Source organism: Spermophilus citellus (assembly GCF_964194105.1).
Source record: "Spermophilus citellus genome assembly, chromosome: 4".
NCBI lineage: Eukaryota > Metazoa > Chordata > Mammalia > Rodentia > Sciuridae > Spermophilus > Spermophilus citellus.
In genome coordinates this window covers 15,813,979-15,841,805 of record NC_138185.1, presented here as the reverse complement: position 1 = coordinate 15,841,805, position 27,827 = coordinate 15,813,979, and the positions used below count along the sequence as shown (strand labels likewise).

General features: G+C 48.5%; 1 protein-coding gene and 1 long non-coding RNA gene across 2 annotated transcripts; one reads left to right on the top strand and one right to left on the bottom strand.

Annotated features, from left to right (window-relative positions):
- The first annotated feature begins 1,163 nt into the window (after nt 1–1,163).
- SGK2 (serum/glucocorticoid regulated kinase 2) lies at nt 1,164–23,650 on the top strand. Its single transcript, XM_081291805.1, has 14 exons — nt 1,164–1,229; nt 6,050–6,246; nt 7,357–7,416; nt 7,974–8,023; nt 8,511–8,568; nt 8,736–8,819; nt 10,116–10,247; nt 11,246–11,358; nt 11,625–11,661; nt 12,520–12,606; nt 16,510–16,605; nt 17,487–17,642; nt 19,158–19,247; nt 23,484–23,650. Exons 3-14 carry the CDS (start codon nt 7,381–7,383, stop codon nt 23,646–23,648), a joined length of 1,104 nt encoding a protein of 367 aa, XP_081147931.1. The 5' UTR covers nt 1,164–1,229; nt 6,050–6,246; nt 7,357–7,380; the 3' UTR covers nt 23,649–23,650.
- On the bottom strand, nt 20,572–27,765 carry LOC308647574. The gene is made up of 3 exons (XR_014021654.1): nt 27,629–27,765; nt 23,794–23,932; nt 20,572–22,508 (listed from the first exon to the last, which is right to left on the bottom strand). It is a non-coding gene; the product is annotated as an uncharacterized lncRNA (long non-coding RNA).
- Between the last annotated feature and the right edge of the window lie 62 nt (nt 27,766–27,827).

Below are 27,827 nucleotides of genomic sequence, written 5' to 3'. Positions count from 1 at the left end.
CATTGACTCAACACAAGAGAATGCCAGCTCAGGATGGAAGGAGCTTCCTGTCTCTGCAGGTGTCCATGGGAGGGCCATCTAGAGACTTGTACCACTCACAGCCCAGTTGTGCTAGGGCAGGGGAACAGGTTGCCGAGAGAACAAAGAAAGTACTCGGAGCCAGTGTGCATGACTTAAGAGCTATTATTTTCACAGGGAAGGCCCCATGGTGACAGGCTGGACAGATTACACCTCCATCCCTCACTGGGCTTCACCAACTAGCAACGCCATCCCCCACAACACCTTGTCCAGTGGCAGCTGGCTGGACCAGTGGTACTTGTCCTCTCCACAGTGCCCTCTACCCCACACCAGTTACTGCTGGGAGAGGAGTTTCATAAGCTAGTCTATAGAAGCAGTGACATCATTAGCTTAGCTTGCTTTGTCCCATTGTATGACCAGCATCCCAAAGAACCTGCCACCAGGCAAGAAAGCAGCTCTCCATGGATAACACTGACTTGCCCTCATTCCCAGTGTACGTGAGAAAAAGTCAGTGTCCTTCAAGATATTTATGGACATCCCAATCCAGGCATAACTTGTTTGGGTTCATGGGACAGAGAGGGACACTTTGAGGACATGGTGTTTTACTTCCCTCCATTTCTCCAAGGTGGCCCCCATCAGGGAAGCAGCGTGAGAGAGAGTTGTATGAGTCTTTCGATCGTCAGTCCTCTGGACTCTGAGAGAAGAGTGGTTCAGCCACTGGCACAGGACGGCTACGTGGAAGTCGGCCTTGAAGCAGGAGCTTGGGAGGACATTTTCAGAGAATGGACATTTCAGAAGTGTTGAAGAGGCTTCAGAGACCTTCCTTCAGGAAGTGCATACACCATCCCCAGTCCACGTGAGGCTCTGAGAGCTAAGTCACTTGCCCAAGGTGACACACCTTAAGTTGTGCAGTAGCTTTTAAAAGGTCAGAGGGTCCCCAGAGCGGGATTGTCCAGTAGCCAGTGGGCGTAGCCAGCATGATAATTCTGTCTAGTGGTTAATTAATAACCAAAAGGCCCCAAAGCCAGCTCCCAACTGGCAAGGCTGGGCAGTTGAACTCCAGCCCATTTGAGAGTCAGGCGAGTGGGTGACAGGTCGTTCCTGCCAGGGAAGGGTGCTCACTCGGCAAGTTGGAACTGGGTTTCAGAAGGACCATGCCAAGAGAGAGGGCAGAGCTCCCCAGAAGCAGCACTGGGACCCAGAGTCTTCAGGTGAGAGGCAGCCCCTGAGCAGACGCCTGCCTGCCGGCTTGTTATCTGCCGAGTGGACTAACTAGCTACCAACCAGTTTCCTTCCTAACTACCTGTTTTCTTTCCTTCCTTCCTTAGGCCCTCCCCTCTTTTTTTCCTTTCTAACTTCTCTCCTCCCTCCCTTCCTTCCTTCCTTTCTTTTTCCCTCGTTTTCTTTCCTCCTCCTTTCTTCCCGTCAAAGCTAGCCACCTAATTTCAGCTGCCTGCTTTCTTCTTCCCTCGCGAACCTTTTACATCCTCACTTCTTCCCCACTTTCATTCCTCCCTTTTCTCTTTGGAAAGTCCAGACCACCATTGGGAGTGGGGACTGGCCTGATTCAAATTCTAGTTACATGATTTATTGACTTCGCGTCTTGATCAAATCACTTCCCTTCTCCATGCCTCAGTTTCCTCCTTCAAGCAGGGACAATGACAGCTTCTAACCCATGGGGTTGTGGGGACAACATAAGAGCCAGGTGACCTTGAGCTGGACAGGGAGGCAAATGAATAAATGATAGTGGGGGGGTGGGGGGCAGGTGCAGAAAAACAGAAGGAAGGAAGCGCTGGTGAGGCTCTGGTAAGGCCATCAGGCCCTCGACAGGGTTACCCAAACAGACCAGGTGGAGGGGGATGTTCCAAGGAAAGAGAACTCTGTGATACCCCTGCCCCACCCCATTCTGCAGGCCCACAGTGTGACAGGGCAGAGGAAGGCAGGTCTCGGCTGTGGCAAGTTGTGGGGGGGGGGGGGCAACAGGCCTAAGGGCTCACAAGGCCCTTCATAGCGGCTGCCACAGGACAGAGTCAGGAGATCTCAGTGCCTGACCTCCAGCCAAATAATCAGACAGTGGTCAGCCAGGAAGCAAGCTTAGGCAGGGAGAGATGCCCAGGAGTGGGAGTCATGGTCAAGGCGATGGGAGAGGGTGGTGGTGGGCAATGGGTGCGTCCAGGTTCCCGCAGGGACTTCATATTTAAATGTTAACTGAACAGTAACATCTGGGGAAACTTTACATAATCCGTCAAAAGTAAAAATAAAAGCAACCTAGGAATCTACAGTCATAGCCTCCCACCTTCGTGTGTGTGTGAAGTTAGACACACAAATATCCATGGACGTACTTGTGTATGTAGGGACCATACTTGCTTTTTTGCTTGAGATTGCATCAGTTACAGGTTCCCATTTTGATTTATTTAGGCTTATACGGAGTTGTTTTTTTTTTTAAGAGAGAGAGAGAGAGAGAGAGAGAGAGAGAATTTTCTTAATATTTATTTTCCAGTTTTCGGCGGACACAACATCTTTGTTGGTATGTGGTGCTGAGGATCAAACCCGGGCCACACACATGTCAGGCGAGCGTGCTACCGCTTGAGCCACAACCCCAGCCCTTATATGGAGTTTTTGATTGTGGAATTTTCCACTTTATGTATATACCATGATTTATCAAGCCATTCCTGATTTCCTTAGTAGAATATGTCCTGAGCATCTATTAGTTACAGGCCTGTTCTAAAAGACGAGGATTCAGTAGTGAACAAAAAAAGTATTTGCCCTTGTGAAACTCATGTTCTAGTTGGACACAGAAAATAAAACCATTTAAATAGTGGCTTGATAAGGTGCCAGTTTGATGAGTGTGCTACAAAGCAAAATATAAACAGAAAAAGAATGTAGGGAAGAGGTGGCCCTGCTATTGTTAGTGACCAACCACCCTCGTGTGCCCAGGACTGTACCAGTTTTAACACTGACAGCCCTGAGTCCCAGAAAAACCATAACAACCTGGCATCTATAAACAGCACAGGCCTCTCTGGGTGGTGATCCTAAAGCAGAGACCTCTGTGATGTCCCGACATGCAGATGTCTTGGGGAAGAACTTTCTAGGCAGTGGGAAAAGTAAGGGCAAGGGGCCAGAGACCAGAGGGCACTTTGTGTGTTTGAGGGACAGAGAGAGGGAGCCAGAGCAGCCGGGTAGGATGAATGAGGCAGGTAGATGCCCTGAGGACAATCAGGGGATGGGGGGGCAGGAAGCAATGAAGACAAGCTGGAGATGTGGAATCTCTTAAGAACTTGGCAGAGACTCAGAACTTTAATTCTTTTTTTTTTTTTTAAAGAGAGTGAGAGAGGAGAGAGAGTGAGAGAGAGAGAATTTTTTTTTAATATTTATTTTTTAGTTCTCGGCAGACACAACATCCCTGTTGGTATGTGGTGCTGAGGATGGAACCCAGGCCGCACGCATGCCAGGCGAGCACGCTACCGCTTGAGCCACATCCGCAGCCCTTTAATTCTAAGTTCAATGGGAAGACACTGGAGTTTTTAGCAATGAAGACACGTGATCTGATTTTCTTTTTTTGGTGATATTAGGGATCAAACCCAGGGGTGCTGTACCACTAAGCTATACCCCCAGACCTTTTAACTTTTTGTGACCATGAGTCTCACTAAGTCACTGAGGCTGGCCTCCAATTTATGATCCTCCTGCCTCAGCCACCACACCAGGCTTGGTAGCCACTATTCTACTCTCTATTCTCTAACTCTTATGACAACTTTTTAAAATTTCACAAATGAGTGAGATCATGCACTATTTGTCTCCCAGTGCCTGCCTTATTTCACTTAACATAATGTCTGCCAAGTTCATTGGTGTTGCCAGAAATGACAGGATTTCAATCTTTTTATGGCTGAATAGTATTCTATTATACATAATCCATTCATCCACGGATGGACCCGAAGGCCAATTCCGTATGTTGGCTAATCATGAATAGTGCCGCCATTCACATGAAGCGCAGGTGTCTCCTCCCCTGCAGGTCTTATTTTCTGGACATATTTTGATGGGATTCCATGAGAGAGTGGGATTGGGGTGAGGGTGCTAAGTTTCCTGGATGACTTCCGAGTTGCTAACTTGAACTTTTAAATAGGCAGTAGAACCCTAGGGGAGGAGCAGGCTGGGGCAGAGTAGAAGCAATGGAAGTCCTAGCTTGTTTGGGCCATTTTAAGACTGAGTTCCCTCTAAATATCTAATGAAGTGTCAAGGAAGCAATTGGTTCAGAGTTCAGGGGAGAATTAGAGCTAGAAAGAGAAATTTGGGAGCCTCCGAATATAATCAGTGAAGCTATTAAACGGGTTTTGATCAACTAAGAAATGAGTGCAGATAAAGATCCAAGGGCTAAGACAGGGCTGAAAGATAAAGAGGAAGGAATTCAGTGTCCGAGATGGAGAAGGAGCAGGCAGGGAGCTAGAAGGAGCCCCAGGACCTCTGAGGTCAACCCCTCTCAACGGCAGAGAAGTCGAGGAAGAGGAGGACCCAGGATTCCTCGCCGGCTTTGGCACCTGGAGGCCTCTGTCCACCAATTTACTGGACTGTTGGGACGGAAGCCTGTTTGGAGTGGGTTCAAGACAGAAAAGAAAAGGGAGCAGAGACGCTGAGTCCAGACAGCTCCTTTGACAAGTTTAACTGAGAGAACAGAGAGATGGGCAGTCCTGGACCGGGTGGAAGGTCAGGAGCAGGAGCCTGAAGTGCCCTGCGGGGAACATTTAGGCTGCTGCTGTCACAGTTATTTTGTTCTGATAACTAGTGCTGCTGAATGAAGGGCCGTCAGGGTCCTGTTATTGGAAAGAAATGCCCTTATTCTGGCTAAGTGTTTTGTCAACGCGGCCTCCTGCAGGTCTGTATGTTGGGTCCACGTTTCTATTTTGTGAAGAGATGAAACACTTTAATACTATTCACTGGTGTTTTCCTGGGTCAACACCTGCATTTCACAGCTTGCAGAGAGCTCTGGAGGCCACTGCGCTCAGTTCCCTTCCTGACCAACAACCCCTCTGCCCAGCTCTGTGGGTCCCTCTCTTGGAGTAGGTTATAGCCACACAGAAAGTTCCAGAAGGACAGGGGCTGTGTTGGGCTCATCAGCTCCTTCATTCCCTAGAACATCAGCTCACCCTTCAGGAGTCCCAGGGAGCAGATATTGTCCTGTAAAGAACCCAATGATCACCCCTGACAGCAAGGCCTGCGTGTGCCAAGGTGCCCCCGGGACACTTTCTTACACATCAGGAGAGCTATGGGCCAAGCAGCCCTGGCCTGGCAGGGGTGACTCAAGAGCCATGTGCTCAGCAGCAAAAGCAGGAGATCAGCTCTGCCTCTCTGAAACAGCTGCAAGTTCCTGGGTGGCAGAGCACTGTCAGCTGCCAGGGCCCAGGTCTCTATCCCCTCATGGTCTACACAGCGCCTGGTTAGGCTGCTGGACCATATGTTCTTACAGACAGGCCCCCTGTACATGTGTGCACACATGTATATACACACAGAAATGTACTGCTATACACAAGTATGGATGTCCACAGATGTTACCTGGTGATGTGGTCACACACACACATAGGGATACAAACTTATACTCATCTGCAAACAAACAAGGAGACACCCACATAGAGACTCCCATCCACCCCCCCACACAAGCACACTAACATGTATACAAATACACACGGACACACACGACACGGTCATGTGGAAGCATACCACACACACAGAAACACAAATGATACACTGACAAACTGACAAACAGACACACTGACAAAAATGTACAACTGCAGTCACATCAACACACACATTCTTACGCGCGCACACACACGTACCTGAAAGACAGGGCCACATTGACACACAGAGACACACGGGTGCACATCAATGCCCAATACAATTCCTCATGCACATGACACACAGTCCCATATATTCCAATAAGCCCCACGTCCAGGCTCTTCTGGGGCTGTTGCCCACCCCGGGCTTTGCCCCCCAGGGGAGATGGTGTCCCTGAGGGAATAGAAGTCTCCTGTCTTGTCTTAAGCTCTGCTGGATCCCGTGTGACATCAGCCAGCCCCTTCGCTGCTGCTGGGAGTTCTGAGCTCCCTGCTGGGCCCGGTCGGTCGGCACCAGGCACTGACACATCGGCCCTTGTTGGGAGAACAGTGTGGGCTCTCTTGTCCGCTGCGGTCCTCGGCTCCAGCCGCTGCTTCTCCCGGAGGCCTCTCCTCAGCTGCACAGGTAAGTGGGGCCAGGGAGGCCACGGGCTGGCAAAGGAGCCACCAGGGTGAGCAGGGAAGGTGTGGCCCCGTCGTGGGCTGTCCTGGGGAACTCAGCCCTGGGTGTGGGCTGAAGTCGCTGTACTCCCTGTTCTGCAGCTCCCTCTCTCGGGGCATGGCAGGACGGGCTTCTCAGAGCAGCCTGGCAGGAAGAGTCCCTCCCTTCCCCTGTGGTCACTCTCTAGGGTCTCTCTTATACAGATGGGTGGTTTCTACTCAGAGAGACCAGGCTGCGGCCCAGGCCCCTCAGCAGGCCAAAGCTATGGTCTTGGAATGCACAATTTCCAACAACCCCCAGGAACAACTGGGCTCTCAGGAGAGAGCTTGGCTCTAAGCCTTGACCGTCCAGGTAGGAGGTGCAGGGGCTGTGGGGTCCGAGCACCCTGAGCTGGGTCTGAATGTGCTGGCTTCTTCCGTGCTGCAGTGTAAGGGTGGGGAGGACACTGCCGGTCACTCCATCCATGGCCTGATCTCAAATCAACTGACTGGCCAGTCTTGCACCTCTCCATGGATTCAGTCCAAGGTCCCCAGGGCAACTGCTGTTCCTGGACACTGGGCAGAAGTCCTTGTGGCAAGGCGGTAATAGTCAGTATAGAGCCCAGTCTGGAACTATCCACAGAATCCAGGGTCACCAACCTGCCTATATGGGAGTCTGGGGAACACAGCCTGCCCCTCACAAACTCTACGATCCTAGAAAGTCCTTTGCTAGGCCTCAGGTGTCCACCTGAGAGGTGGGGGAAAGATTTAAACGTGGGGCCTACTTGCAGCCCTGGCCATCCTGGATTTCCGGAGCTGCCATGACTAGCAGGGGTCTTGCTGCTCTAGCTGTCCCTGACCTTTGGAAAGACCCAGCCTGGAAGGGGCCACCCTGTCCACCCCTACCCCTTCTGAGGTGTTGGTGAGAAAGGCAGGGGATGTCACTTCTTGCCGTCTCCAGGTAGGGGCTGCTGGAGTCCGGGAAAGGAGCCACTCAGGCTGTAGCAGGGGTTCAGGGTTGGGAGGAGGGAGAAGGCAGCCAGGCCTGATGCTTGGGATGGGGCCTCTCTCACACCTGTCCCTCCCTGTGCCCCAGAGCCCACCCGATCACAGCCTCAGAATGGCCTCTAGCCCTGACGGGATGCCTAGCCCACAGGTGAGTGTTCCTGGCCTCCCACCCAGCACTGGGAAGCTCACTTCCTCCCAAGGCTCAGGGAATCTGTAGAGACACCAGCCAGCCCTATGGGCTGTCCTAGACCAGGACTGGGAGGTGACAGGGTCATCGTGAGCTCATGGAGGTGGGCCATTTGCAGAGTGAACTGAGGAGAGATCGGGGCAAGGGCTTCAAAAAGTGGATGAGGTGGAGGAATTACGGCGTTGATAGAGAAGACAGGGGGTTCAAGTCCCAGCCTGTTGCCTGTAAGACCTTGACCACAGCTCTTTGGCCTCCTTTTCTCACCCTTACATTAGCACACAATAGCCAGCACCTGTCCAAGGTTCTTGTGAAAAGCAGGTGGGATGGTGGCTATCTGGCTGGGGTGGACAGGGAGGTACATAGGTGAGTAGAATGGTAGAAGGGAACTGAAGAAAGGATAGAGGGAGAGATGGAGGGAGGGAGGCTGGTAGCGATGTTGGAGAAGGGGCCAGAGCCAGGGCTGGGGAAAGGGAGGAGGTTGACCAATCTTAACCACCTCTTCCTTTAAATGTCTTCAGCCCTCCAGAGCCAATGGGAACATCAACCTGGGACCTTCGGCCAACCCAAAGTGAGTTCTGCTCTCTCAGGTGGCTTTCCTGCCTGGCTCCCCTCAGAGCTGGCTCCTCATGTCTTGGGAATGCAATCCAAACTCTCTGGTCTGGTGTTGAAGACCCTCTGCCGTCAGGGCCCAGGGCCTCCCCAAGCATTGTCTTCTGCTAGTTCTCCAGCCTTTGCCCATATTGAACCTTCCATCTGGAAAGCCCCCAGGACTTGCCCTGTTAGCAGCTCCCCAACTTCATGCCCTTCCTGGGCTGGGGGCCAGAGGCCTGCCTTGTCCGCAGGGTGCCTGCTTTCTCTCCCTGCCTGTTGTTAACTAGACCATGAGCTCTGTGGGCTGAAGGGTGAGTCTTGCAAACCTCTCTTGGCAGGGAGGAGAGGATGTTCTCAGGGGCAAGGAGGCGTGGCTCCAAAGTTAAAAAGAAGCCTGGGTTTGCCCTAAGGAACTAGATTTCCTGAGCTTGCAAATGCCGATCATGTTCTTCCCTTGTCCCCAGTGCCAGGCCCACAGACTTCGACTTCCTCAAAGTCATTGGCAAGGGGAACTATGGGAAGGTGAGTGGGGAGATGGGGGTGGGAGGCCTCCTGCACCCCTGCCTGCCACTTGCATGAGCAGTGAGAGAGCTTGCATACTACAGAATGCAAGTAGGGTGAGGGCTGGAGGCGTCACCCTGGGGATGCCCAGAGTCACCCAGAGGGCTCGTATTCCTGCTTCTGCTCAGGTCCTACTAGCCAAGCGCAAGTCCGACGGGATGTTCTACGCAGTGAAGGTGCTGCAGAAAAAATCCATCTTAAAGAATAAAGAGGTACCGGAGCTCGGGCAGGCTTTTCTTCTCCTGCCTCTTGACCTCCTGAGTAGCTTCCAAAGATGGCTTCCACCTCCGAGGGGTCCAAGAACATTTGTGCTGAGGTGGTTACAATAGGGGGTCCAGCTGGTGTCCAGGATTATGGCCATTCTCCAGAAAGGCAGGTGGGGCTACGCACCTATAGGGCTTTTAGGAGAACCAGCCCAAGCCTCTGACTTCCCATGGAAACACAGGGCTCCATGACAGATACCTTTTCTGCCCTCTCTGGGCTCACACTTTGTTTTTTTTTTTTTTAATATTTACTTATTTATTTATTTTAGTTTTTGGCGGACACAACATCTTTGTTTGTATGTGGTGCTGAGGATCGAACCCGTGCCGCATGCATGCCAGGCGATCACGCTACCACTTGAGCCACATCCCCAGCCCCATGGGCTCATACTTTATGTGGGGCCACACCTTATATTCTCCAAAGGCCCTTCAAGTCATGGCCAGCCTGGATTTCTAGATATCTCAGCCGACTTGAGTCCCTTTAACACCCAACCCCATTAGGAGAACAGAGAGAGAGGACTGAGTATCCAGGTAGGAGACTCAGGGAGAAGAGTGATTAATGCACACAAGGATGTCATGGGGGTTCAAGGGGAGGTCTTCTGGAAAAAGAAGTATTGAGTTGGCCTTGTCAGTAGCATTCTGGTAGTCTAAAAAAAGGATGGCTGTCCAGGGAGGGAAAATAGCAAGAGCAAAGATGTGACTATAGATAGCACGTGGCTTTTTTTTTCCTTAAGGATTTTTCCCTGAAACTTATTTATGAAGGTCTCACATATAGTTTGCTTTCCACCCGGGAGCAACATTTTTTGTTTGTTTTTGGTGATGAGGATCGAACCCAGAGGTGCTCACCATTGAGCCACAATCCCAGCCCTTTTAATTTTTTATTTTGAGACAGGGTCTTGCTAAGTTGCTTAGGGCCTCACTAAGTTGCTGAGACTGGCCTTGACCTTGTGATCCTCCTGCCTCAGCCTCCCTGTTGTCTGGAGTGGGTCAGGAATTGCTGATTCAGGGGTTGAAGTTACTATACCAATAGGTGTAATAGGTGGGAATGAAGCTAACCATGCTGAAGCCTGAATACTAGGCAAGGAGACTGGGCTTGGCTTGAAGGGCACTAGGAGCCTTTGAGGGTGTTTGAGCAAGGGCTTAAGAAAGTCCTAGTCAGGACAACCCCAATAGCAAGGCCATGCTGGCTGTGCCAGTGAGGTAAGAGAGGCCTGGCGAGCTGTGACATGGACCCGTCTGACCCCACAGCAGAGCCACATCATGGCGGAACGCAATGTGCTGCTGAAGAACGTGCGGCACCCCTTCCTCGTGGGCCTGCGCTATTCTTTCCAGACGCCTGAGAAGCTCTACTTTGTACTCGACTATGTCAATGGAGGAGAGGTGAGGGGCCAGCTGTTGGCTGGAAGGCATCCACCCACACGCCCACTGTGTGCCAAGAATGGTCTCACCTCATCCTTACAACAGACCCATTTTGTAGCTGAAGAAACTGAGGCCCAGGGAGGCCGATCACTTGCTCAAGGCCACCCAGCCCGCGCCAGGATATGAACATAGATCTGACTCCCAGCCATGCTGCTTTCTTGTCTGTCTCTCACAAAGCTGCCCTTAGACTCCCTTCCGTCGACCTGGGAAAGGTCAATGCTAAGAGGTGCTCTGTGGTCAAAGTTTCCAACTCTCCCTTTGATACCACAGGCCACAGGATAGGAGGTAGCTTGTCACCATCATAAATGGAGGGAGCCAACTGGTGACCCAGAAGCATGGCCGGGCATAAGCTGGGCTCCCTCTTGGACTTTACTCTGTTTCACTGGGCAAGTTGGCAAGATTTAGTGGGACTTGCCTCCATGACCCCAGATTGAACCTGTGACTGAATGACTTTGGGTCGATCCTCATCACCAAGCCAAGAGGGGAGTTTTTATCCTGCATCCCTAAGTAAAGGCCTTTGCATACCAATAAAATAGATCTAGCTTTGGTCGACGGGGAGGTGTAACCTGGCCTCAGTGTGACCGCTATAATCATTGTATTGCTTGGGTTGGAGGAAAGGCACATCTTTAAACCACCCAGTTTCAAATTCCAGCTCTGCCAATTATGAGCTACATGACCTTGAGCAAGTCCCCTAACTGTTCTGACTCCTCCCATTTTCCTCTTACGTGAAATTGGCATCACATGGGTACCTTGGCTGTTGTCATGAGGATTAAATGAGATAAGAAGTGAAGGGCCCCACTTGGAGCCTGTGCTTAATCAATGCTGGGAAATCTCTCCTTCCATGGTCACTTTGGACATGGTGACTACCCTGTGGGAAGGAACTGGCCTGCAGCTCAGGTGGGGTGACTGTGCCCTAGAAGTGGAACCAGGATCCCCCTCACACACCTCCTTCTCCTCAGCTCTTCTTCCACCTGCAGCGGGAGCGTAGGTTCCTGGAGCCCCGGGCCAGATTCTATACTGCTGAGGTGGCCAGCGCCATCGGCTACCTGCACTCCCTCAACATCATTTACAGGTGAGGACGGTCTGTGGCTCAGAGCCGGGCCCAGGCCCTTCCTGTCCCAACAGCCAGGGGGTACATGGACCTCTAAACTCCAATGAGATCCCAGAGGACAAGGGCTGGGTGTCCTCCTCCCTGGAGCCAAGTGCCCAGCCTCCCTGGGCTTTCCCTCTACACCCTGGGAGCCTGCGTGAATAGTCCTCCTGCCAGGACCCAGGGTCCCCAACTCTGTCATTATATGGCCAAGACTCCACCAGGCTATTTTCTCTTATTTTCTGCAGGGACCTAAAACCGGAGAACATTCTCTTGGACTGCGAGGTTGGTGTGTGTGTGTGTGTGTGCACGTGCACATGTGAGCACTCTGTGTGTCTGTGTGTGTGTATTGCACATGCATGCACACGGGGAGAGGGTGCACTTCTGTACGCATGTGCATGGGTGCCCACACATATGTACACGTGTATATATGTACACTATGTGTGCATGTGTGTGTGTACACATGTGTACACAAGGTCTGGGAGACAGGAGGGCTGGTGGATTTTATGGTCCTTCCTTGTCTTGGATCAGGAGGGCAGTCTGCCAGAAGGTTCATGGGGAGATACAGGTTTAAGGGGTGAAGAAGACAGGACTGGGCAGAGGAAAAGCTCACCTGCATCGTGGCTGCAAGCAAGGCCTCAGCTGATTTCAGAGGGATGGGGACCCAGGCTGGGATGGATCGTAAGGATTGTCGTAAGGGTTGTCCCAAATCGAGGCCCAGAGGCTGGACTTTAGTGCCCTGCCTCAACCTATCACTGGATATGAATGTCTCTGGGGGGAAGAGGCAGGTCCCAGCTGTGGGGGTGAAGCTTCAGCAGGGGAGATCTGGGCAGTCTCAGTACCCACTCAGCTGTCACAGGTCCCTCTCTCACGGGGCTGCTGTCCAGCCAGGACACCCTAGAGCTTTCACTGTCGTGGGTCTGGGGCTGAGTCCACGATGAACTAGGAAGACAGTAGAATGCCATGTCCCCCCCTGTGCCCCGTGGTACTCTCCAAGCCCTGTGTCAGAGTGGAGCCTCCAGCCTGTGTCTGGGCCTCAGACCCACAGCCACGGCCTGCTCGGTGGCATCTGGGCTTTGGGGTTAGGTCCGGACCTCCCTCAGCTTAGACCACCCTCCCATCCCTGCCGTCTCTCATCCTCAGGGACACGTGGTGCTGACGGACTTCGGCCTTTGTAAGGAAGGTGTGGAGCCCGAGGACACCACATCCACATTCTGTGGCACCCCCGAGGTAAGTGTGCATGTCCTAGGAGAGGGCAGGCCATGAATGGCCAAGGCCACAGCTTCTGAGTAGAGCCATCAAGTTACAGCTGAGGGGCTCCTGCCATCCCCCCAGGCTCCCCTCCCCCCAGCCAGATGTGTGCAGAGCCTTGGTTTCCTGCTCTGTGTCGTGAGAGATGCTGGAATAGGCCCCATCCAGCTCTGGTGCTGCTCTGTGGCAGTGCTCTCCAAAGGAAATAAAATTCAAACCACGTACACAATTTAAAACTTCCCTGCAGCTACATTTAAAAAGTCAAATGACAAGGCTGAGGGTGAAGCTCAGTGGTATAGCCCTTGACCAACATGTGTGAGGCCCTGGAAAAATAAAACAAAATAAAAAGAAACAGGTGAGCACCAAGCACAATAGTGTGTGTCTGTGATCCCTGCTACTTGGGAGGCTGAGGCTGGGTGGTCACAAGTTCAAGCCCAGCCTGGGCGACATAGTGCGGCCCCATCTCAAAATCAAAAATAAGCCTGGCATGGTGGTACATACCTGTAATCCCAGTGACTCAGAAGGCTGAGGCAGAAGGATTTCAAGTTTGAGGCCAGCCTCAGCAACTTATCGAGGTCCTAAGCAAAATTAATGAGATCCTGTCTCAAAATTAAAAATAAATAAATAAAAAGGAGTGGGGAGGTAGCTCAGTGGTAAAGTGACCCTGGGTTAAATCCCTAGTACAAACAAAACAAAGCCCCACCAACAAAAAATCCCCAGGAACATTGAAATTAATTTTAACTATATTTTATTTAACCCACTATATTCCAAATATCCTCATTTCAACATACAATAAATATAAAAATTATTGAACAGTTCATGTTTCTAAGGCTTTGAGATCAAGCATTTGTTTTACATTGTCACACATCTGATTTGGATTAGCCACATTTCAACTGTCCAATAGCCACACATGGCTAGCGGCTGCTGTACTGAAAGGCCCTGCTTCATAGGGCAAAGTCCACGTGCCACAGGTGGCCTGGCCTAAGAGTTAAGATCAAGGTTCACAAGAGTCAGACGCAGATCCACCTCTGTCTCCGGCCAATGAGAGCCTGGAGGGTTAAAAGTTGTGGGTTTGCTACAGTAATTTCACCCACCTCTCCACACACAGGAGGCCCAGGCCTCCCTGCAGCTGTGGGGTTGAGAACTTCCCTTGAACTTCCACCAGTCTTGGACCTTGGACTTTGGACCTTGGACCTGGGACTTTGGAACTTGGACCTGAAGGAGACCCCAGTGGCTTGGACAGGCATCAGGACTGAGGCTGCAAAGCTGGGCAGCTCCTCCTGACCTGAAGTGGGCCAAGACTTGAGCTGCTCTGGTCTACCCCATTTGCTTGGAAACCTGGGCCTCAAATCTCAGGTGAACCTCCTTGGTCTGGCACAGATGCCCTCTCTGAGCAGGAGCTATTGTTTATGTTTGTGCATGGAAAGTGTTCCCTGAATAACGCTTGCCCTCCAAAGACTGATAGCCAAGCCATCCAGTCCCTGGACATGGCCGGGAGCTGGCAGCTGGTCACTGCTGGGGGATGTGGAACCCTGATTCCTGTAGGAGACATATGGCCCCAACACATCCCATCTTCCACAACTCCGCCACCACTGTGGTTTCAGGGAGTGCAGACAAGAGTAACCACTGTTGCTCCCATTGTTCAAGGGCCTGTAGGTAGCCTTAAACCAGCCACCAGGAGGGATTCTGCATCCCCCCCCTTTTTTTCCAATATATTTTTAATTGTATATGGTCACAATACCTTTTTTTTCCCATTTTTTATGTGGTGCTGGGGATTGAACCCAGTGCCTCATGCATGCTAGGCAAGTGCTCTACCACTGAGCCACAACCCCAGCCCTCTGCATCCCCTTTTATGGATGAGGAAAACAAAGTTCTGAGAGGTTAAATGACCCATCTGAGACCACACCAAGGAGGTCTCAGGTCTGTGTGACTCTCTGCCCTTCTGCTGACCCACACAGTCTCTCAGGGTAGCTTGGCATGATGCTGAGATCACTCTCATCATTAGCATAGATCCCAGGTTAAGAGGTCACCAAGCTCTGGGGTTTAGTAGAAGGTACAGCCTGGATTCTCTCTTTATGCCAGGCACAGATGCATGGCAAGCACTCCGAAGTGCCACCTCTTTCTTGACCTCTTCTCTGCCACTCAGGTTTCCAGTCCAAGTGTGTGTAACATGGATTAGACTTTGTCCATTATTCTCCCCACCCCTTGAGTACTCCCTGGGACACCAATAGCTCATTAAATACCTCTGTGCAAATTAGAAGGCACCTGCTCTGGGCCGACTAAGTAGAAAAGGCACCCCTGAAGCAAAAATAAAGTTGCCAGATAAACTTCTGAACTAGTGTTATGGCTTGGTGAGTGGACCATGGCCAGGATTGCAGCCCCTGTCCACATCTTTGGCTGGTAAAACTGCCATGTGGTGCACAGCTATGCAGCTGTGCAGGGCAGTCTTGCTTGATCTCTCTGTCCCCAGCACATGGCACAGGTCCCTGCACTACCCAGGCCTTTGGTGAATGGATGCCACATGAACATGGGCACACCCCGTGAATATCACAGCAAGCTCCACCCCTGCTCATCTTCTCCTTTAAGTGCTTTGCTTACAGATGGAGACACTGAGGCTGGGCATCTTTTCTTATCTACACTTTTTGGGTGCATTTTAGTTGTCTGTAATGATGAGATTTGTTGTTAATTAGCATAGGCACACAGTATAACAATATAACTTGGCCAACATCAAACCCGGCACTTCCCCTTCCTTCCTTTCTCCCACTTCCCGGTCCCTTCCCCCTATTCTACTGATCTCCCTTTGCTCTTCATGGGATCACCTGCCACCTTTCTTTTCCTTTTTCCTCTTTAGTTTCACATATGAGAGAAAACATGCAACCCTGACCTTCTGAGTAGGAATTATTTCATTTAACATGATGGTCTCAAGCTCTATCCATTTTATTGCAAATGACATAATTTCATTTTATTTATGACTGAATAAAACTCTATTGCATATATACATATCACATTTTCTTTATTCATTCCTCTGTTGATGGGCACCCAAGCTGGTTCCACAGTTTGGCTATTGTGAATTGTGCTGCTATAAGCACGGGTATGCATGGATCTCTATAGCATACGGTATTTATTTATTTATTTATTTATTTATTTATTTACTTTTGGTACTGGGGATTGAACCCAGGGGTGCTTTACTACTGAATTACATCCCAGTCCTTTTTATTTTAAGTTGCTTAGGGCCTCATTAAGTTGCTGAGGCTGGCCTGGAACTTGCAATCCTCCTGCCTCAGCCTCCAGAGTGCTGGGATTACAGATAGGTATGTGCCACTGTGTCTGGCAGTATGCTGACTTTAATTCTTTTTTTTTTCTTTGTGGTGCTGGGGATTGAACCCAGGGCCTTGTGCATGCAATGAAGGCACTCTACCAACTGAGCTATATCCCCAGCCTTGACTTTAATACTAAAGGCTAAATATGGAGGAGTGGTGTAGCTGGCTCATATGGTGGTTCCATGCCTAGTCTTCTGAGGTGTTTCCACACTGATTCCCATAGTGGTTGGACTACTTTACAATCCTACCAACAGTGTAAAAGGGTTCCTTTTTCCCCACATCATGAACATCTTTTATTTTATTTTATTTTATTTTAAAGAGAGAGGAGAGGGGAAGAGAGAGAGAGAGAGAGAGAGAGAGAGAGAGAGAGAGAGAGAGAGAGAGAATTTATTTATTTATTTATTTATTTATTTTAGTTCTCGGCGGGACACAACATCTTTGTTTGTATGTGGTGCTGAGGATCGAACCCGGGCCGCATGCATGCCAGGCGAGCGCGCTACCGCTTGAGCCACATCCCCAGCCCCTCATGAACATCTTTTAAATAAGTGTGTTTCCCCAACAGTACTTGGCTCCTGAAGTGCTTCGTAAGGAGCCCTACGATCGGGCGGTGGACTGGTGGTGCTTAGGAGCAGTCCTCTACGAGATGCTGCATGGCCTGGTGAGTGGGGAGCCCCTGTCTACAGAGGACATGTGTCTCTGGGGAGAGCTGAGGGGGAGTCTCTCCTTCATGGGCTTGCTCAAGCTGTGTTCAGGGAACTAAACGAACCGTCTCTCACCCCAGATGAAAAACGGTGATGCCAAAGTGAATATGAAGATTCGATCTATTTTTTTCAATAATGTTAGTTCAGCACTTTACAGTTTATTACACACCAACTTACCTTGGCCACGTCGATACAGTCTGGGAGCCTGGTACTATAGAGCACAGAGTTGTTCTTATTTTACTAAGTGTGAAACTGAGGCCAAAGAGGTCACAGTCCTTCTGGAAAGATTGTGAACCCAGCTTAACTGCCTGGGTAGGTCTCCGCCTGTGTGGAGCGGGGGGTTCACCAGCACAGCATGGTGAAGCAGGAAGCTGTGGGGATCAGGAGAAAGACCAGCTGGGAGAGGAAAAGGAGGAAGAGCGGCAAGGAAGAGAAGTGGACCCCAAGTAGGGTTTGGGGCCTCACTGTCTTCCTAGCTGTGCGGTTTATTGCTCTGAACTTTGTCTTCTCATCCGAAAAACTAGAGCCTCAGAGGATGGTTGTGAGCTGGCAGGAAGTGACGAAGGTCCAGGTGTAAGCTTGGTGCACATCTGGATTAGCAGAGCTGGGATGGGAGATGCCCCTAGGAGGTCCATGAACCTCTCACAGGTGGGAAGACCTTCTCAGCAGCCCTGACTGTTGCCTGTGATGGGTGCCTAGAGGTCCTCTTTCCACATCTGCCATGTGAGCCATTGCACAGGACGCCATGGGTCCTCCTGGCAACCTGGTTGCTCTGGTTCCCTGAGACCCATTTCCACGTTCGCATGGGTGATCTTCCAGCTTCTCCCTCTCTTACCAGCCACCCTTCTACAGCCAAGACGTGTCCCAGATGTATGAGAACATTCTGCACCAGCCACTACAGATTCCTGGAGGCCGGACAGTGGCTGCCTGCGACCTCCTGCAAGGCCTTCTCCACAAAGACCAGAGGCAGAGGCTGGGCTCCAAGGCAGACTTTGTAGGTGACCTGCCAGCTAGAGCATAGGCCTCTTTGGGGGCTCTCAACTCCCTGAAGAGGCAGCTCAGTGGTACATCACCACGCTTTCTGCTCCCCTCTAAAATCAGCCTGCTAACACCTCCATTGGAAATTCACTACAGCTACCAGCTGTCTACTTTCTTTAATCCAGTTCCTTTAGTAAACCAATGTTTACTGAACACCTACTACGTGCCAAACATTGAGCTAGGTGCTAAAAATTAAACAGTCTAGGTCTCTGTCCTTATTAAGTGGGGGTGGGGGGGTGGGTAAAGGAGGCTGACAACAAAACAAAAATAAAAGCAAAGATATGTAATTATCACAAATGTAAGGAAGGAAATGATATGCACAGGTGGACAATAATGGGAGGAAAAGGCTTCTAGGTGTTCACACCAAAGCTCGATGTGCCAGAGCCAGTGAAGTGTAACTTCTGGGGCATTTGCCTACCTTTCCTTGCCCCGCTTAAAGAACTGGAAGCTTCTTTGCCCAGAAATTCCCAAGGGGAAGTTTGCATCTTCAAATTTATGTGTAATTTTTAAGATAAATTATTCATTCACACAGATTAAAATTCAAAATCTACAAAATGGTATCCAGAAAAAGTCCTTCTGTCTACCTAGTACCTACCTCAGTTTAGAGGAAGCACAAATTACTAATTTCTTGGGTATTCTTCTGGAGATTTTGAGTCTGGCTTTTTAACTAGCTCAGAGGGCAGTCCTGATACAGGGGACTGGAGAATCATTCTTTGAGAAACAGAGTTAGAATACGGATCCTGCTGGGAGGAAAGTTGGTGCCAATGTTTTTTCTGTTTGATCTTTTTCTTTTTGCTGCTGGGGATTGAACCCGGGGTACTTTACTAGTGAGCTCCTCCCCTAGTCCTTATTACATTTTATTTTGAGACAGGGACTTGCTACATTGCTAAGGGTCTCACTAACTTGCTGAGGCTGGCCTGGAACTTGTGATCTTCCTGCCTCAACCTCCCCAGTCTCTGGGGATTACAGGCGTGTGCCACCACATTGGCCCAGTGTTGATTTTGATAAGGAAAGAGGTGGTGAAGCATGCCTAGGGCTGAGTCCTCACTTCTGGGTCTCTGGGAATTTGTGGCTTTTCTTGGGGCTTTATTTCTCAAACCTTCCTCTGGATTGCATTCTGGGAAGTCTCAAGATGTACTGATGCATCAGGGGTGGATCCCCAACTCCCTACTCACTTTCTCACCACCACCCCCACCTCCCAGAACCAGTTCTCATTCCTTGACATTCCGTTCAGACCCTAGAATGGTGTAAGTATTTACAGAGGTATCCAGTTGCAGATGTACTTTAATGGGGGGTTTGGGATGACGGGGGGGGGGGGGGGGCGGCGAGGCCACAGCCAGGCTGCAGAACACCCAGGAAACCAGCCAGAACTTCAAGGACTGTGCAGTTAAAAGCCAGTTGCTATAGAGTTGGGAGGATGTGGGGGTGGGGGAGGGGAGAGCTATTTCTGATCAGAACCTTCGTTTTGCAGCTGGAGATAAAGAACCATGTATTCTTCAGTCCCATAAACTGGGATGACTTGTACCACAAGAGGCTGACTCCGCCCTTCAACCCAAATGTGGTAAGAGGTCACAGTATTCTAGATTTTGGATTCCCAGCACTGGTCAGTTTGGAGAGTATCTTCCCCCCAACTCCCTCCCTCCTTCCCTCTCTCTTTCATTTGGTACCAGGGATTGATCCCAGAGGTAATTTACCACATCCCTGGTCTTTTTATTTTAAGGCAGGGTCTTGCTAAGTTGCTTAGGGCCTCACCAAATTGCAGAGGCTGGTCTGAAACTTGTGATCCTCCTGCCTCAGCCTCCCTAGCCACTGCAATTACCCAACTCTCTTTATGCCAACGGAGACATTGAGTGTCCAAAAGGTTCAATGATTTATCTGAGTCACATGCTAAAATTAGAGGCAGAACCCTTTCAGGCACTTCCAAGTCCGGTCAGCAAGCTCAGCTCTGAGGCAGAAGCCACACTGCTGCATCTTCAGGACCAATAACCCTCATGGCAGGGCCCTTTCCAGTTTGTAAGCTGTCTGTGTCACACTGCATACCCAGGCAGAGCCACACCCTATGGAGATGTCTTTAGACATTTCCCTGATAATAAAAACGGCCTATATTTCTTGTGGAAAGTATGGAGAGCAGAGAAATTCAAAATAGCAGGGAGGAAATGCTTTGTATCTCACCACCCAGGGACTTCCAGCCTTTGTGTGTGTGTGTGTGTTTTTTTCCCACATAGTTAAATCACACATTTGTGTGTGTGTGTGTATATGTATTGGTCTGTCTCTCTCTCTCTACTCACAGTTGCCCCTGTGGGATGCTCAAGTTCCTTATTTAAATAGCATAGTATTTACATATGACCTATGCATAGCCTCTTATGTACTTTAATTCATCTCTAGATTACTTATAATTTCTCTTACAATGTAATTTCTATGAAAATAGTTGTTATGCTATATTATTTAGGAAATAAGTCTGTACATATTCAGTACCAATAGTTTTTCCCCAAAATATTTTTAATCTTCAGTTGTTTAAATCCATGGCTAAGGATTCCCATGAATGTAGAGGCCTGACTATATACAAGTGTGTGTATATCTTTTCCCTTTTTATTGCTTATAGGCTATGCTATTATTTTTTCCACACAATATAAAATTTTATATAAACATCATTTTTAATGGCTGCATAATATTTCCATCCTATGTTAATAACCAGACTTACTTGGGACTGAAGTTGTGGCTCAGTGGTAGAGCACTTGCTTAGCATGTGTGAGGCACTGGGTTCAATCCTCAGCACCACATAAAAGTAAATAAAGATACTGTTTATTCATTTACAACTAAATAAATATTTTTTTAAAATCCAAGGGGTGGCGGGGTGAGGGAGGAACTTACTCAGCTGTGCTCCACATGGTGAACTTTAGGCCATTACCATTCATTTTAGTCAGCTTTTCACTGCTGTGACTAAAAGACCCAACCAGAACAACTTTAGAGGAGGAAAAGTTTATTTGGGGAATTGTGGTTTCAGAGGTCTCAATCCATAGACAGCAGGCTCCATTCCTTGGGGCTCAAGGTGAGGCAGAGCATCATATGGCAGAAGAGTGTAGTGGAGGGAAGCAGCTCACATGATGATCAGAAAGCAGGGAGACACCACTTGCCAGATCCAAATGCATCCCCCAAGCCTCGCCCCCAATGCCCCACCTCCTCCAGCCACACCCTACCAGCCTTCAGTTACTACTCAATTGATCCCATCATGTGATTAAGTCACTGACTGGGTTAAGGTTCTGGTAACCCAATCATTTATTCTCGGAACCTTCTTGTATTGTCTCACGAGAGCTTTTGAGGGACACCGCACATCCAAACTATAACATCATTTTTTTCTTTCATAATGTGCTGATGAACATCTTCTAAGTATGTATCTTTGCCCAGAATTCTGGTTATTTTCTGAAGGTGGGTTTCAGAAGGGTAACTGCGCAAAGACCACCACCATTTCCAGGCCCTTGGTTTGCACTTGCCTATTCACCACGCACAGGGGGGAACTATCTTCTTCCTCCTGTTCTGTCTTCTGGTGGGTTTTCATCTTCCTCACCCTTTGCAGCATGCTGTTCTTAACTCTTTTTCACTTTGCAAATCTGATAAAAAGTGGCATCTCTTAGTGTTTTAATCATGTTTCTTTGATCCACAGTGGAGGTGTCGAGCATTTAAATGTAATTTATGGTGGTCCCATGACTGAAAGGAGCTGTGTTCGAGGTGAATGAGGGAGGTTCTATACATCACCTGTGCAGCACAGGGTCCCACTTTCTCTACCAGGCTGCATACTGAATACAGCCAATGTTAGTTCATTATTTACATTTTCTCTTTGGTACCTGTTCATGAATGTGTCTTCAAGCACCAGATTCTTAACAATGGTTGTCATATAGGATACATTCAGTTCAGCACTTGAAAAGTTTTTTTTTTCTTTTCCCCTTTGGATTTTTCTAACTTTATGATGCTGGGGTTCAATCCAGGGCCTCACACAAGCTAGCCATGCTCTCTACCAGAGTCCTTTGCTAACCTCCAGCACTCTTTCCTTGGGATTTTAACAGTAAGGATGATATCACACATATACCTTAGAGAACGATACACAGAATTCTAGAAAGGAATGCAAAATGATGTAGCAATACAGGGACATCAGAGTGAGACGTACTGGAAGTGGATTCCTGGTTCTGCTACCTACCACTCGTGAGACCTTGAAGAATTTTCTTTAGCATCAAATTCTTCATTTGTGAAAAACGGAAAATATCTGCTTGTCTTGGGCTACAAGGCTAACAAGGGCCAGAGCTAGGATCCACATTCTGGTCTTAGAGCTCTGAACCCTATGGCTTTTCTTTCTTTTTTTTTTTGTACTGGGGATTGAGCCCAAGGGCACTCTACTACTGAGCTACATTCCCAATCCTTTTTTAATTTTTTTTTTTTTAGTTGTAGATGAGCACAATACCTTTATTTATTTTTATGTGGTGCTGAGGATTGAACTCAGTGCCTCACATGTGCAAGGCAAGCGCTTTACCACTGAGTCACAACCCCAGTACCTCCCAACCCTTTTTATTTTGAGACAGGGTCTTGCTAATTTGCCCAGGCTGCCCTTGAACTTGTGATTCCCTGCCTCAGCCTCCCAAGTAGCTGGGATTATAGGTATGTGCCACTGCACATGGCCTGTGACCTTTTTGAGAAGTTGGAAACTATGGCATGTTTGTTTGCAGAGCCCAAGACTTACACATGAAAGTAGATCTGCAGACCCCTCCACTTGCTCACCTGCTTACTTCATAACATCCAGAAGGTGTTATCTTCTCCTCTGACTGGGTCACCTCTGCAGAAAGACTGTATTTGTTAGTTCTAACTGCATAACAAGTCACTCCCAAAGTAGGTGTCTTCAAATAATAATCTTTTCTTATGGGGTGCTGGAGATTGAACCCAGGGCCTCACACATACCAAGAAAGTGCTCTACCACTGAGCTATACCCCTAGTACTAAACAACAATATTTTTTCTTGTTCATATTCCATGGGTTGGTTAGTGTTTTTTAAATCTGGGCCAGGCCAGTTGTTCTCTGTAGAGCTCTCTCATATCTGTGGTCAGCAGTCAATTGATCTAGAACTGCCTCGTGTGTCTGGGAGTTGGCAGGCTGCCAGGGCACCTGGGTTCTCCTTCCTGCAGCCTCTCACCTTGATTCCCAAGGCACATGTTTTCAAGCCTCCACTAGAATCATTTGTCAGTGTTCCATTGGCATGAGCAAGTCACGTGGCTAACCCATATTTAAAAGATAGAGAACCTCCACCTCTGGATGGTAAATGGAGAATTTGTGATCATTTTTACAATTACTTAAATGGCTCTTCCTGCAAAATAGTTAGAGCAGCCCCAGTCCCTCTCTACCATATTACCCTCTTTTATCTCCTCCATCTGGGACCCTGAACGTTCTACTTATATAAATGCTTTGTTCAATCCTCCTACCCTCCACATACTGCAAGCTCCTATAAGCAGAGGCTCACTCTATTTTGTTCTCCCATATTTCCAGTGTCATAAACAATGCCTGGCAAGCATTCAGTGAATATAGGTTGACTGACAGACTTGTTTGAGGATTGGTGTAGAGCAGGCAGGGTGCCTGGGGGTAAGAGAAATCAGCCACGTGAAATAAGATGATTAATGGAGATGCATGGGAAAGTGACAGTTAAGTGTGGATCACCAAGAGGTACTGAGGGGAGGCTTGGCATCCCTCTCCTGGGCTTTCGGTTCCTTTGGCAGCTCTGATCACAGTGCCCTCTCCTCATCATTGGCTTCTGTTGACAGGCAGGACCTGCTGACTTGAAACACTTTGACCCAGAGTTCACCCAAGAAGCAGTCTCCAAGTCTATTGGCTGCACCCCTGATACTATGGCTAGCAGCTCAGGGGCCTCAAGTGCATTCCTGGGATTTTCCTATGCCCCTGAGGATGATAACTTCTTGGACTGCTAGGAGAAGCACTTGTGAAGCCTCTGAGGCCAGCTGGTAATAGGAGGAATTACTTTCGGCTGCTAGTAAGACTCAACGTAATGTAATGGATTGAACAAGAAGTAGGGTCATTTTTTCCCCATCAGAGAGAAGGACATTGTTAGGTGACCTGGGCTGGTAGGACAGGTCATTAGATACTCAGAGGCTTTCCGTATTTCTATTGGGTCTCTTGACAAATGGCTTCTGATAGTAGAGTTGATATGTTATCACAAGATGGTTACTGGTTCTCTCGTCTCCACTTTTGTGTCCTGGACAGGCAAAAGGAGGAAAAGATGAGAGGGGACATCAAAGTGCTTTCCCAGCTGGATGCAGTGTACAAGCTTATAATCCCAGTGACACAAGAGGCTGAGGCAGGCAGATTGCAATTTGAGGCAGCCTCAGCAATTTAGCAAGACCCTCAGCAATGTAGCCAGAACTTGTCTCAAAATAAAAGATTAAAAAAAAAAGGACTGGGGAACTGGGGATGTGGGTTTGATCCCCAGTACCCTGCCCCCAAAAAGTATTTTCCCAGAAGCTCCATCCAATGACTTGCGCTGATATCTCATTAATCATCCTTTACTGCTGTAATGGAGCCTGGGTGCACGAAGACCCTTAACAGCAAAGAGCTCTAATGCTAATGGAGATGTGGAGAATATTGGGTGGGCAACTGGCATTCTTTACCTGAAGGCCTCTTAGTGCATAAAGAGACAGAGCTGTAACAAGCCTACAAGGTACTACCCAATCTCTCTTATTCTGTGTTGATAGTTTCTTTCTTTGTTGTGGGTAGTGTACTGGATGTGTACTCTTTGCTATTATTGGGTTTGGCTGCCTGGCATCTAAGCCCCTTCTAATAGACAGGGAATTCCTTATGAGCCTCGATGAGTCTCCCTATCTCCACTCAAAATGCCATATATTGACTTTCCCCTGAGCTAGGGCCAAGAATGTGACCCAGCAATACACCCATGCCATGCTTTGAACCAAAAAGGGATCAGAAGCTCTCTTTCAGGTGGCAGCTGTGGTAATGGTACCCACAAAACTAGGTTCCTGGTGTAGAGGTGGCAACAGTACAAATTGTACTAGTAATGAGTCCTCAGCAGCAGCAACTGGAGCAGTTTCCTCATCAGCCCAGTGCTGCAGCATCTGTCATTCCCGGAAGCCTCAAGTCCCATTCTCAAGCTGTGCCAAGGACTTAAAGAGCATCTGACTCACCGTTACGTACAACGATAATGCACTAATAAAAAATATGGAAAGTAAAGGGCTGGGGATGTAGCTCAGTGATAGAGCACTTCTGGGTTCAATCCTCAGTACCACCAATATAAATAATAACATAAAAATTGGGGGGCAGGTCTAGGGGATTGAACCCAGGGGTGCTCTACCATTAAGCTATATCCTCAGCCCTTTTTAAAATTTTGAGATAGGGTCTTGCTAAGTTGCAAACTTGCAACCCTTCTGCCTCAGACTAAGCTTCTGAGCCTTTTAACACTCCTTTTTTTTTTTGCTTAATTGGGCAAAGTCAGCTTCAGAATGGCTGTCTACGCTGAGCAAGTTTCTGTGTTAGACTCTTCATTGCCCATTAGCAATTTTCTTCCAAATAACCATAAGAAGGAATTATTACGATTTTATTTTTTGCCAATTGAGAAACAGAGTTGGAGAAGTAACTTCTTGCTTGAAGGCTAGGCCACTAATAAAGGCTAGATCTGGGATTTAGAGCCACATAACCTGGCTCCAGGGCTCTCACCTTTAACCTCTGTGTGAGTTTGCCCTTCACTCAGACTGTTAGGTCCAAGCAGAATGACCATCAAAATCTGTAATGAGAGCCAAAGTAAGAATTGGCTAGAATAAACCAGGTGGTAAGAAAAAGAGGTCTTGTGGAAGAGACAGTGAACTGGACTCCCACTCATGGTCTTAGTTTGGTTGTCAAGTTCATGCCCTGCCCCACTTCACATGGGCAGCCCAGGCTTTGTTGACCAGAGCTTCCTGGTCACTTATACAGCTCTGTATGTTCAGAATTAGTCCTTTCTAAAGGCAATTCATATTGGACAGAATGTGAACATGTACAACCTCAGGAATTCAAGACTGCTCTTTTTTTAAAAAAATTTAATTTAATTTTTTAAAGAGAGTGTGAGGGGAGAGAATTTTTTAATATTTATTTTTTAGTTTTTGGCGGACACAACATCTTTGTTTGTATGTGGTGCTGAGGATCGAACCCAGGCCACACGCATGCCAGGTGAGCACACTACCGCTTGAGCCACATCTCCAGCCCTCAAGACTGCTCTTATGGGATGAATTATACTGCCTTATTTTGGTAGAAAAGTGTTTTTTTTTTTTTTTCTTCACAAACTTGTAGTATATACTTCATGTGGCTTTATTAAGTTTTTTGGTTTGGAGACAAGGGGAGAAAGTTTCTTAGGATCAATGTGCTGGCAATTGTATTGCCTTTGCCTCTGAACTCAGTCCCACTCTCTTCCTTCCATTTTGTTTCCCTCAATCTCCTACCCCAGGAATTATGGGGGTGGCCGGGAGAGCATGGAAAGAACACTAAGGACACTGACCTAAAGCTGGGTCAGGAAGAACTGATGTTAAGTTTTGACATGTGCTGAGAATATTGAAAGAAACTGATTTCCATCTTAATAGTGCTTGCTAACTGCCAAATTTGGAATGTGAGGACAAAATCCCAACTCATCAAAGCAAAAATCAAGAGTGTAACTATCAGACATGATAGAACTGTTAAAAGTACACAATCAGCTATGAATTGTGAAGAGAGTGGTTCTACCCAAGAATGTAAAGTCACAAAAATTTTCACCAGGACAGAAAATAAAAATGAAGAAAAACTATGCTACTGAATTGATCATGCTACACCTATGTTTACGGAGCACATTCTAAGTTTTATATGTATGTTTTACAATTCTCACTATAAGCCAGCATTTAGAAATTATTAACCTCATTTTATAGGTAGGAAACATTCACTCAGATTAAGCAAGTTCTTGCACCCATCTGGTGCAAGTCACAGCTAGGAACAGAACATGGCAGCAGGTAACTGAAAAAACCTTGTTATTTCAAAAACCTATGACAGTGAGAGAAGTGCTTTTGGGCAGGTGCTCTTGGTCTTCAAGCAAATACTGACTGCACAAAAGGCAGAAGGATCAGAAGGATCCAACTACATGACTTCCATTTTTATCCCCAACTGCAGACTGTATTCATCCAACTGTGCACCAGTAGCAGCATCTGTAAGAGAATTTGTCCAGGAGATACAGCTCAGTGGTAGGGCATTTTTGCATGTGGATGCCCTGGGTTCCATTCCTTGCACAGGGGGAAAACAAAGCAAAACGAACAAAAACCTCTCATTCACCCTCTTCCTCTTTTAAATCTGCTGTCTTGGTAGTTGTGAAAAACCAACTCAAGTTGTGTGTGTTTTAATACCCTAAATTCCCAATACTCTGTATATATTGAAGACAAACATAAATGTAAACAAAAACTGTTAGATGTCTCTGCACTCATCTGTTTCAGCCTGGTGGATGCCACAGCCCTGTAGACAAGAGCACAGCTCTATTAGGGCAGATACAGAGAGCTCCTCAGGAGAGAAGGGTGGATGGTTTGCGGTTGTGGCGTCCCTTCCCATTTTCATGGCGATGTCAGAGCAACCTATACGTGGTGATGGCTCTTTTGCACAAGCAATTCCTTCTGTCCACAACTCTTTTCCCCATTGACTTAATGATTGCCCCTCTTCTTTCAGATCTCTGCCAAGGAAGGGCTCCTTTCTAACCAGCTCGGGCCCCTCACAACTCCCTAAGACAGTTTATATTTTTACATTTTGCTAGGACCTTGCCAAGGTCTAACCCCCCGCCTGCGGACGCCTAGAGGGCAGCAAGTCACCGCTATATCCCCGACGCTCAGGCCGGGCTGGTACTGTGGTGCTCAATGATGTGCAGTTAATAAAGGGGAGCATCTGGGGGTACTACTCTCACCGTTACTCCTGCCCACCCTCTTCGAGGAACTCGTCCCTGTCCTCTCAATCTCCTCGCATCAGGCATTACACCGCCAGGGAGGTGCTTCCAGCAACCGGCGACCAGAACTCCAGACACACCATCCCACCTTCCGGCCCAGACGTTCTGCGCCTGCGCCTTGGGGACCCAGGCTGGGGCGCTCCTACCCGCCTTCCTCCGC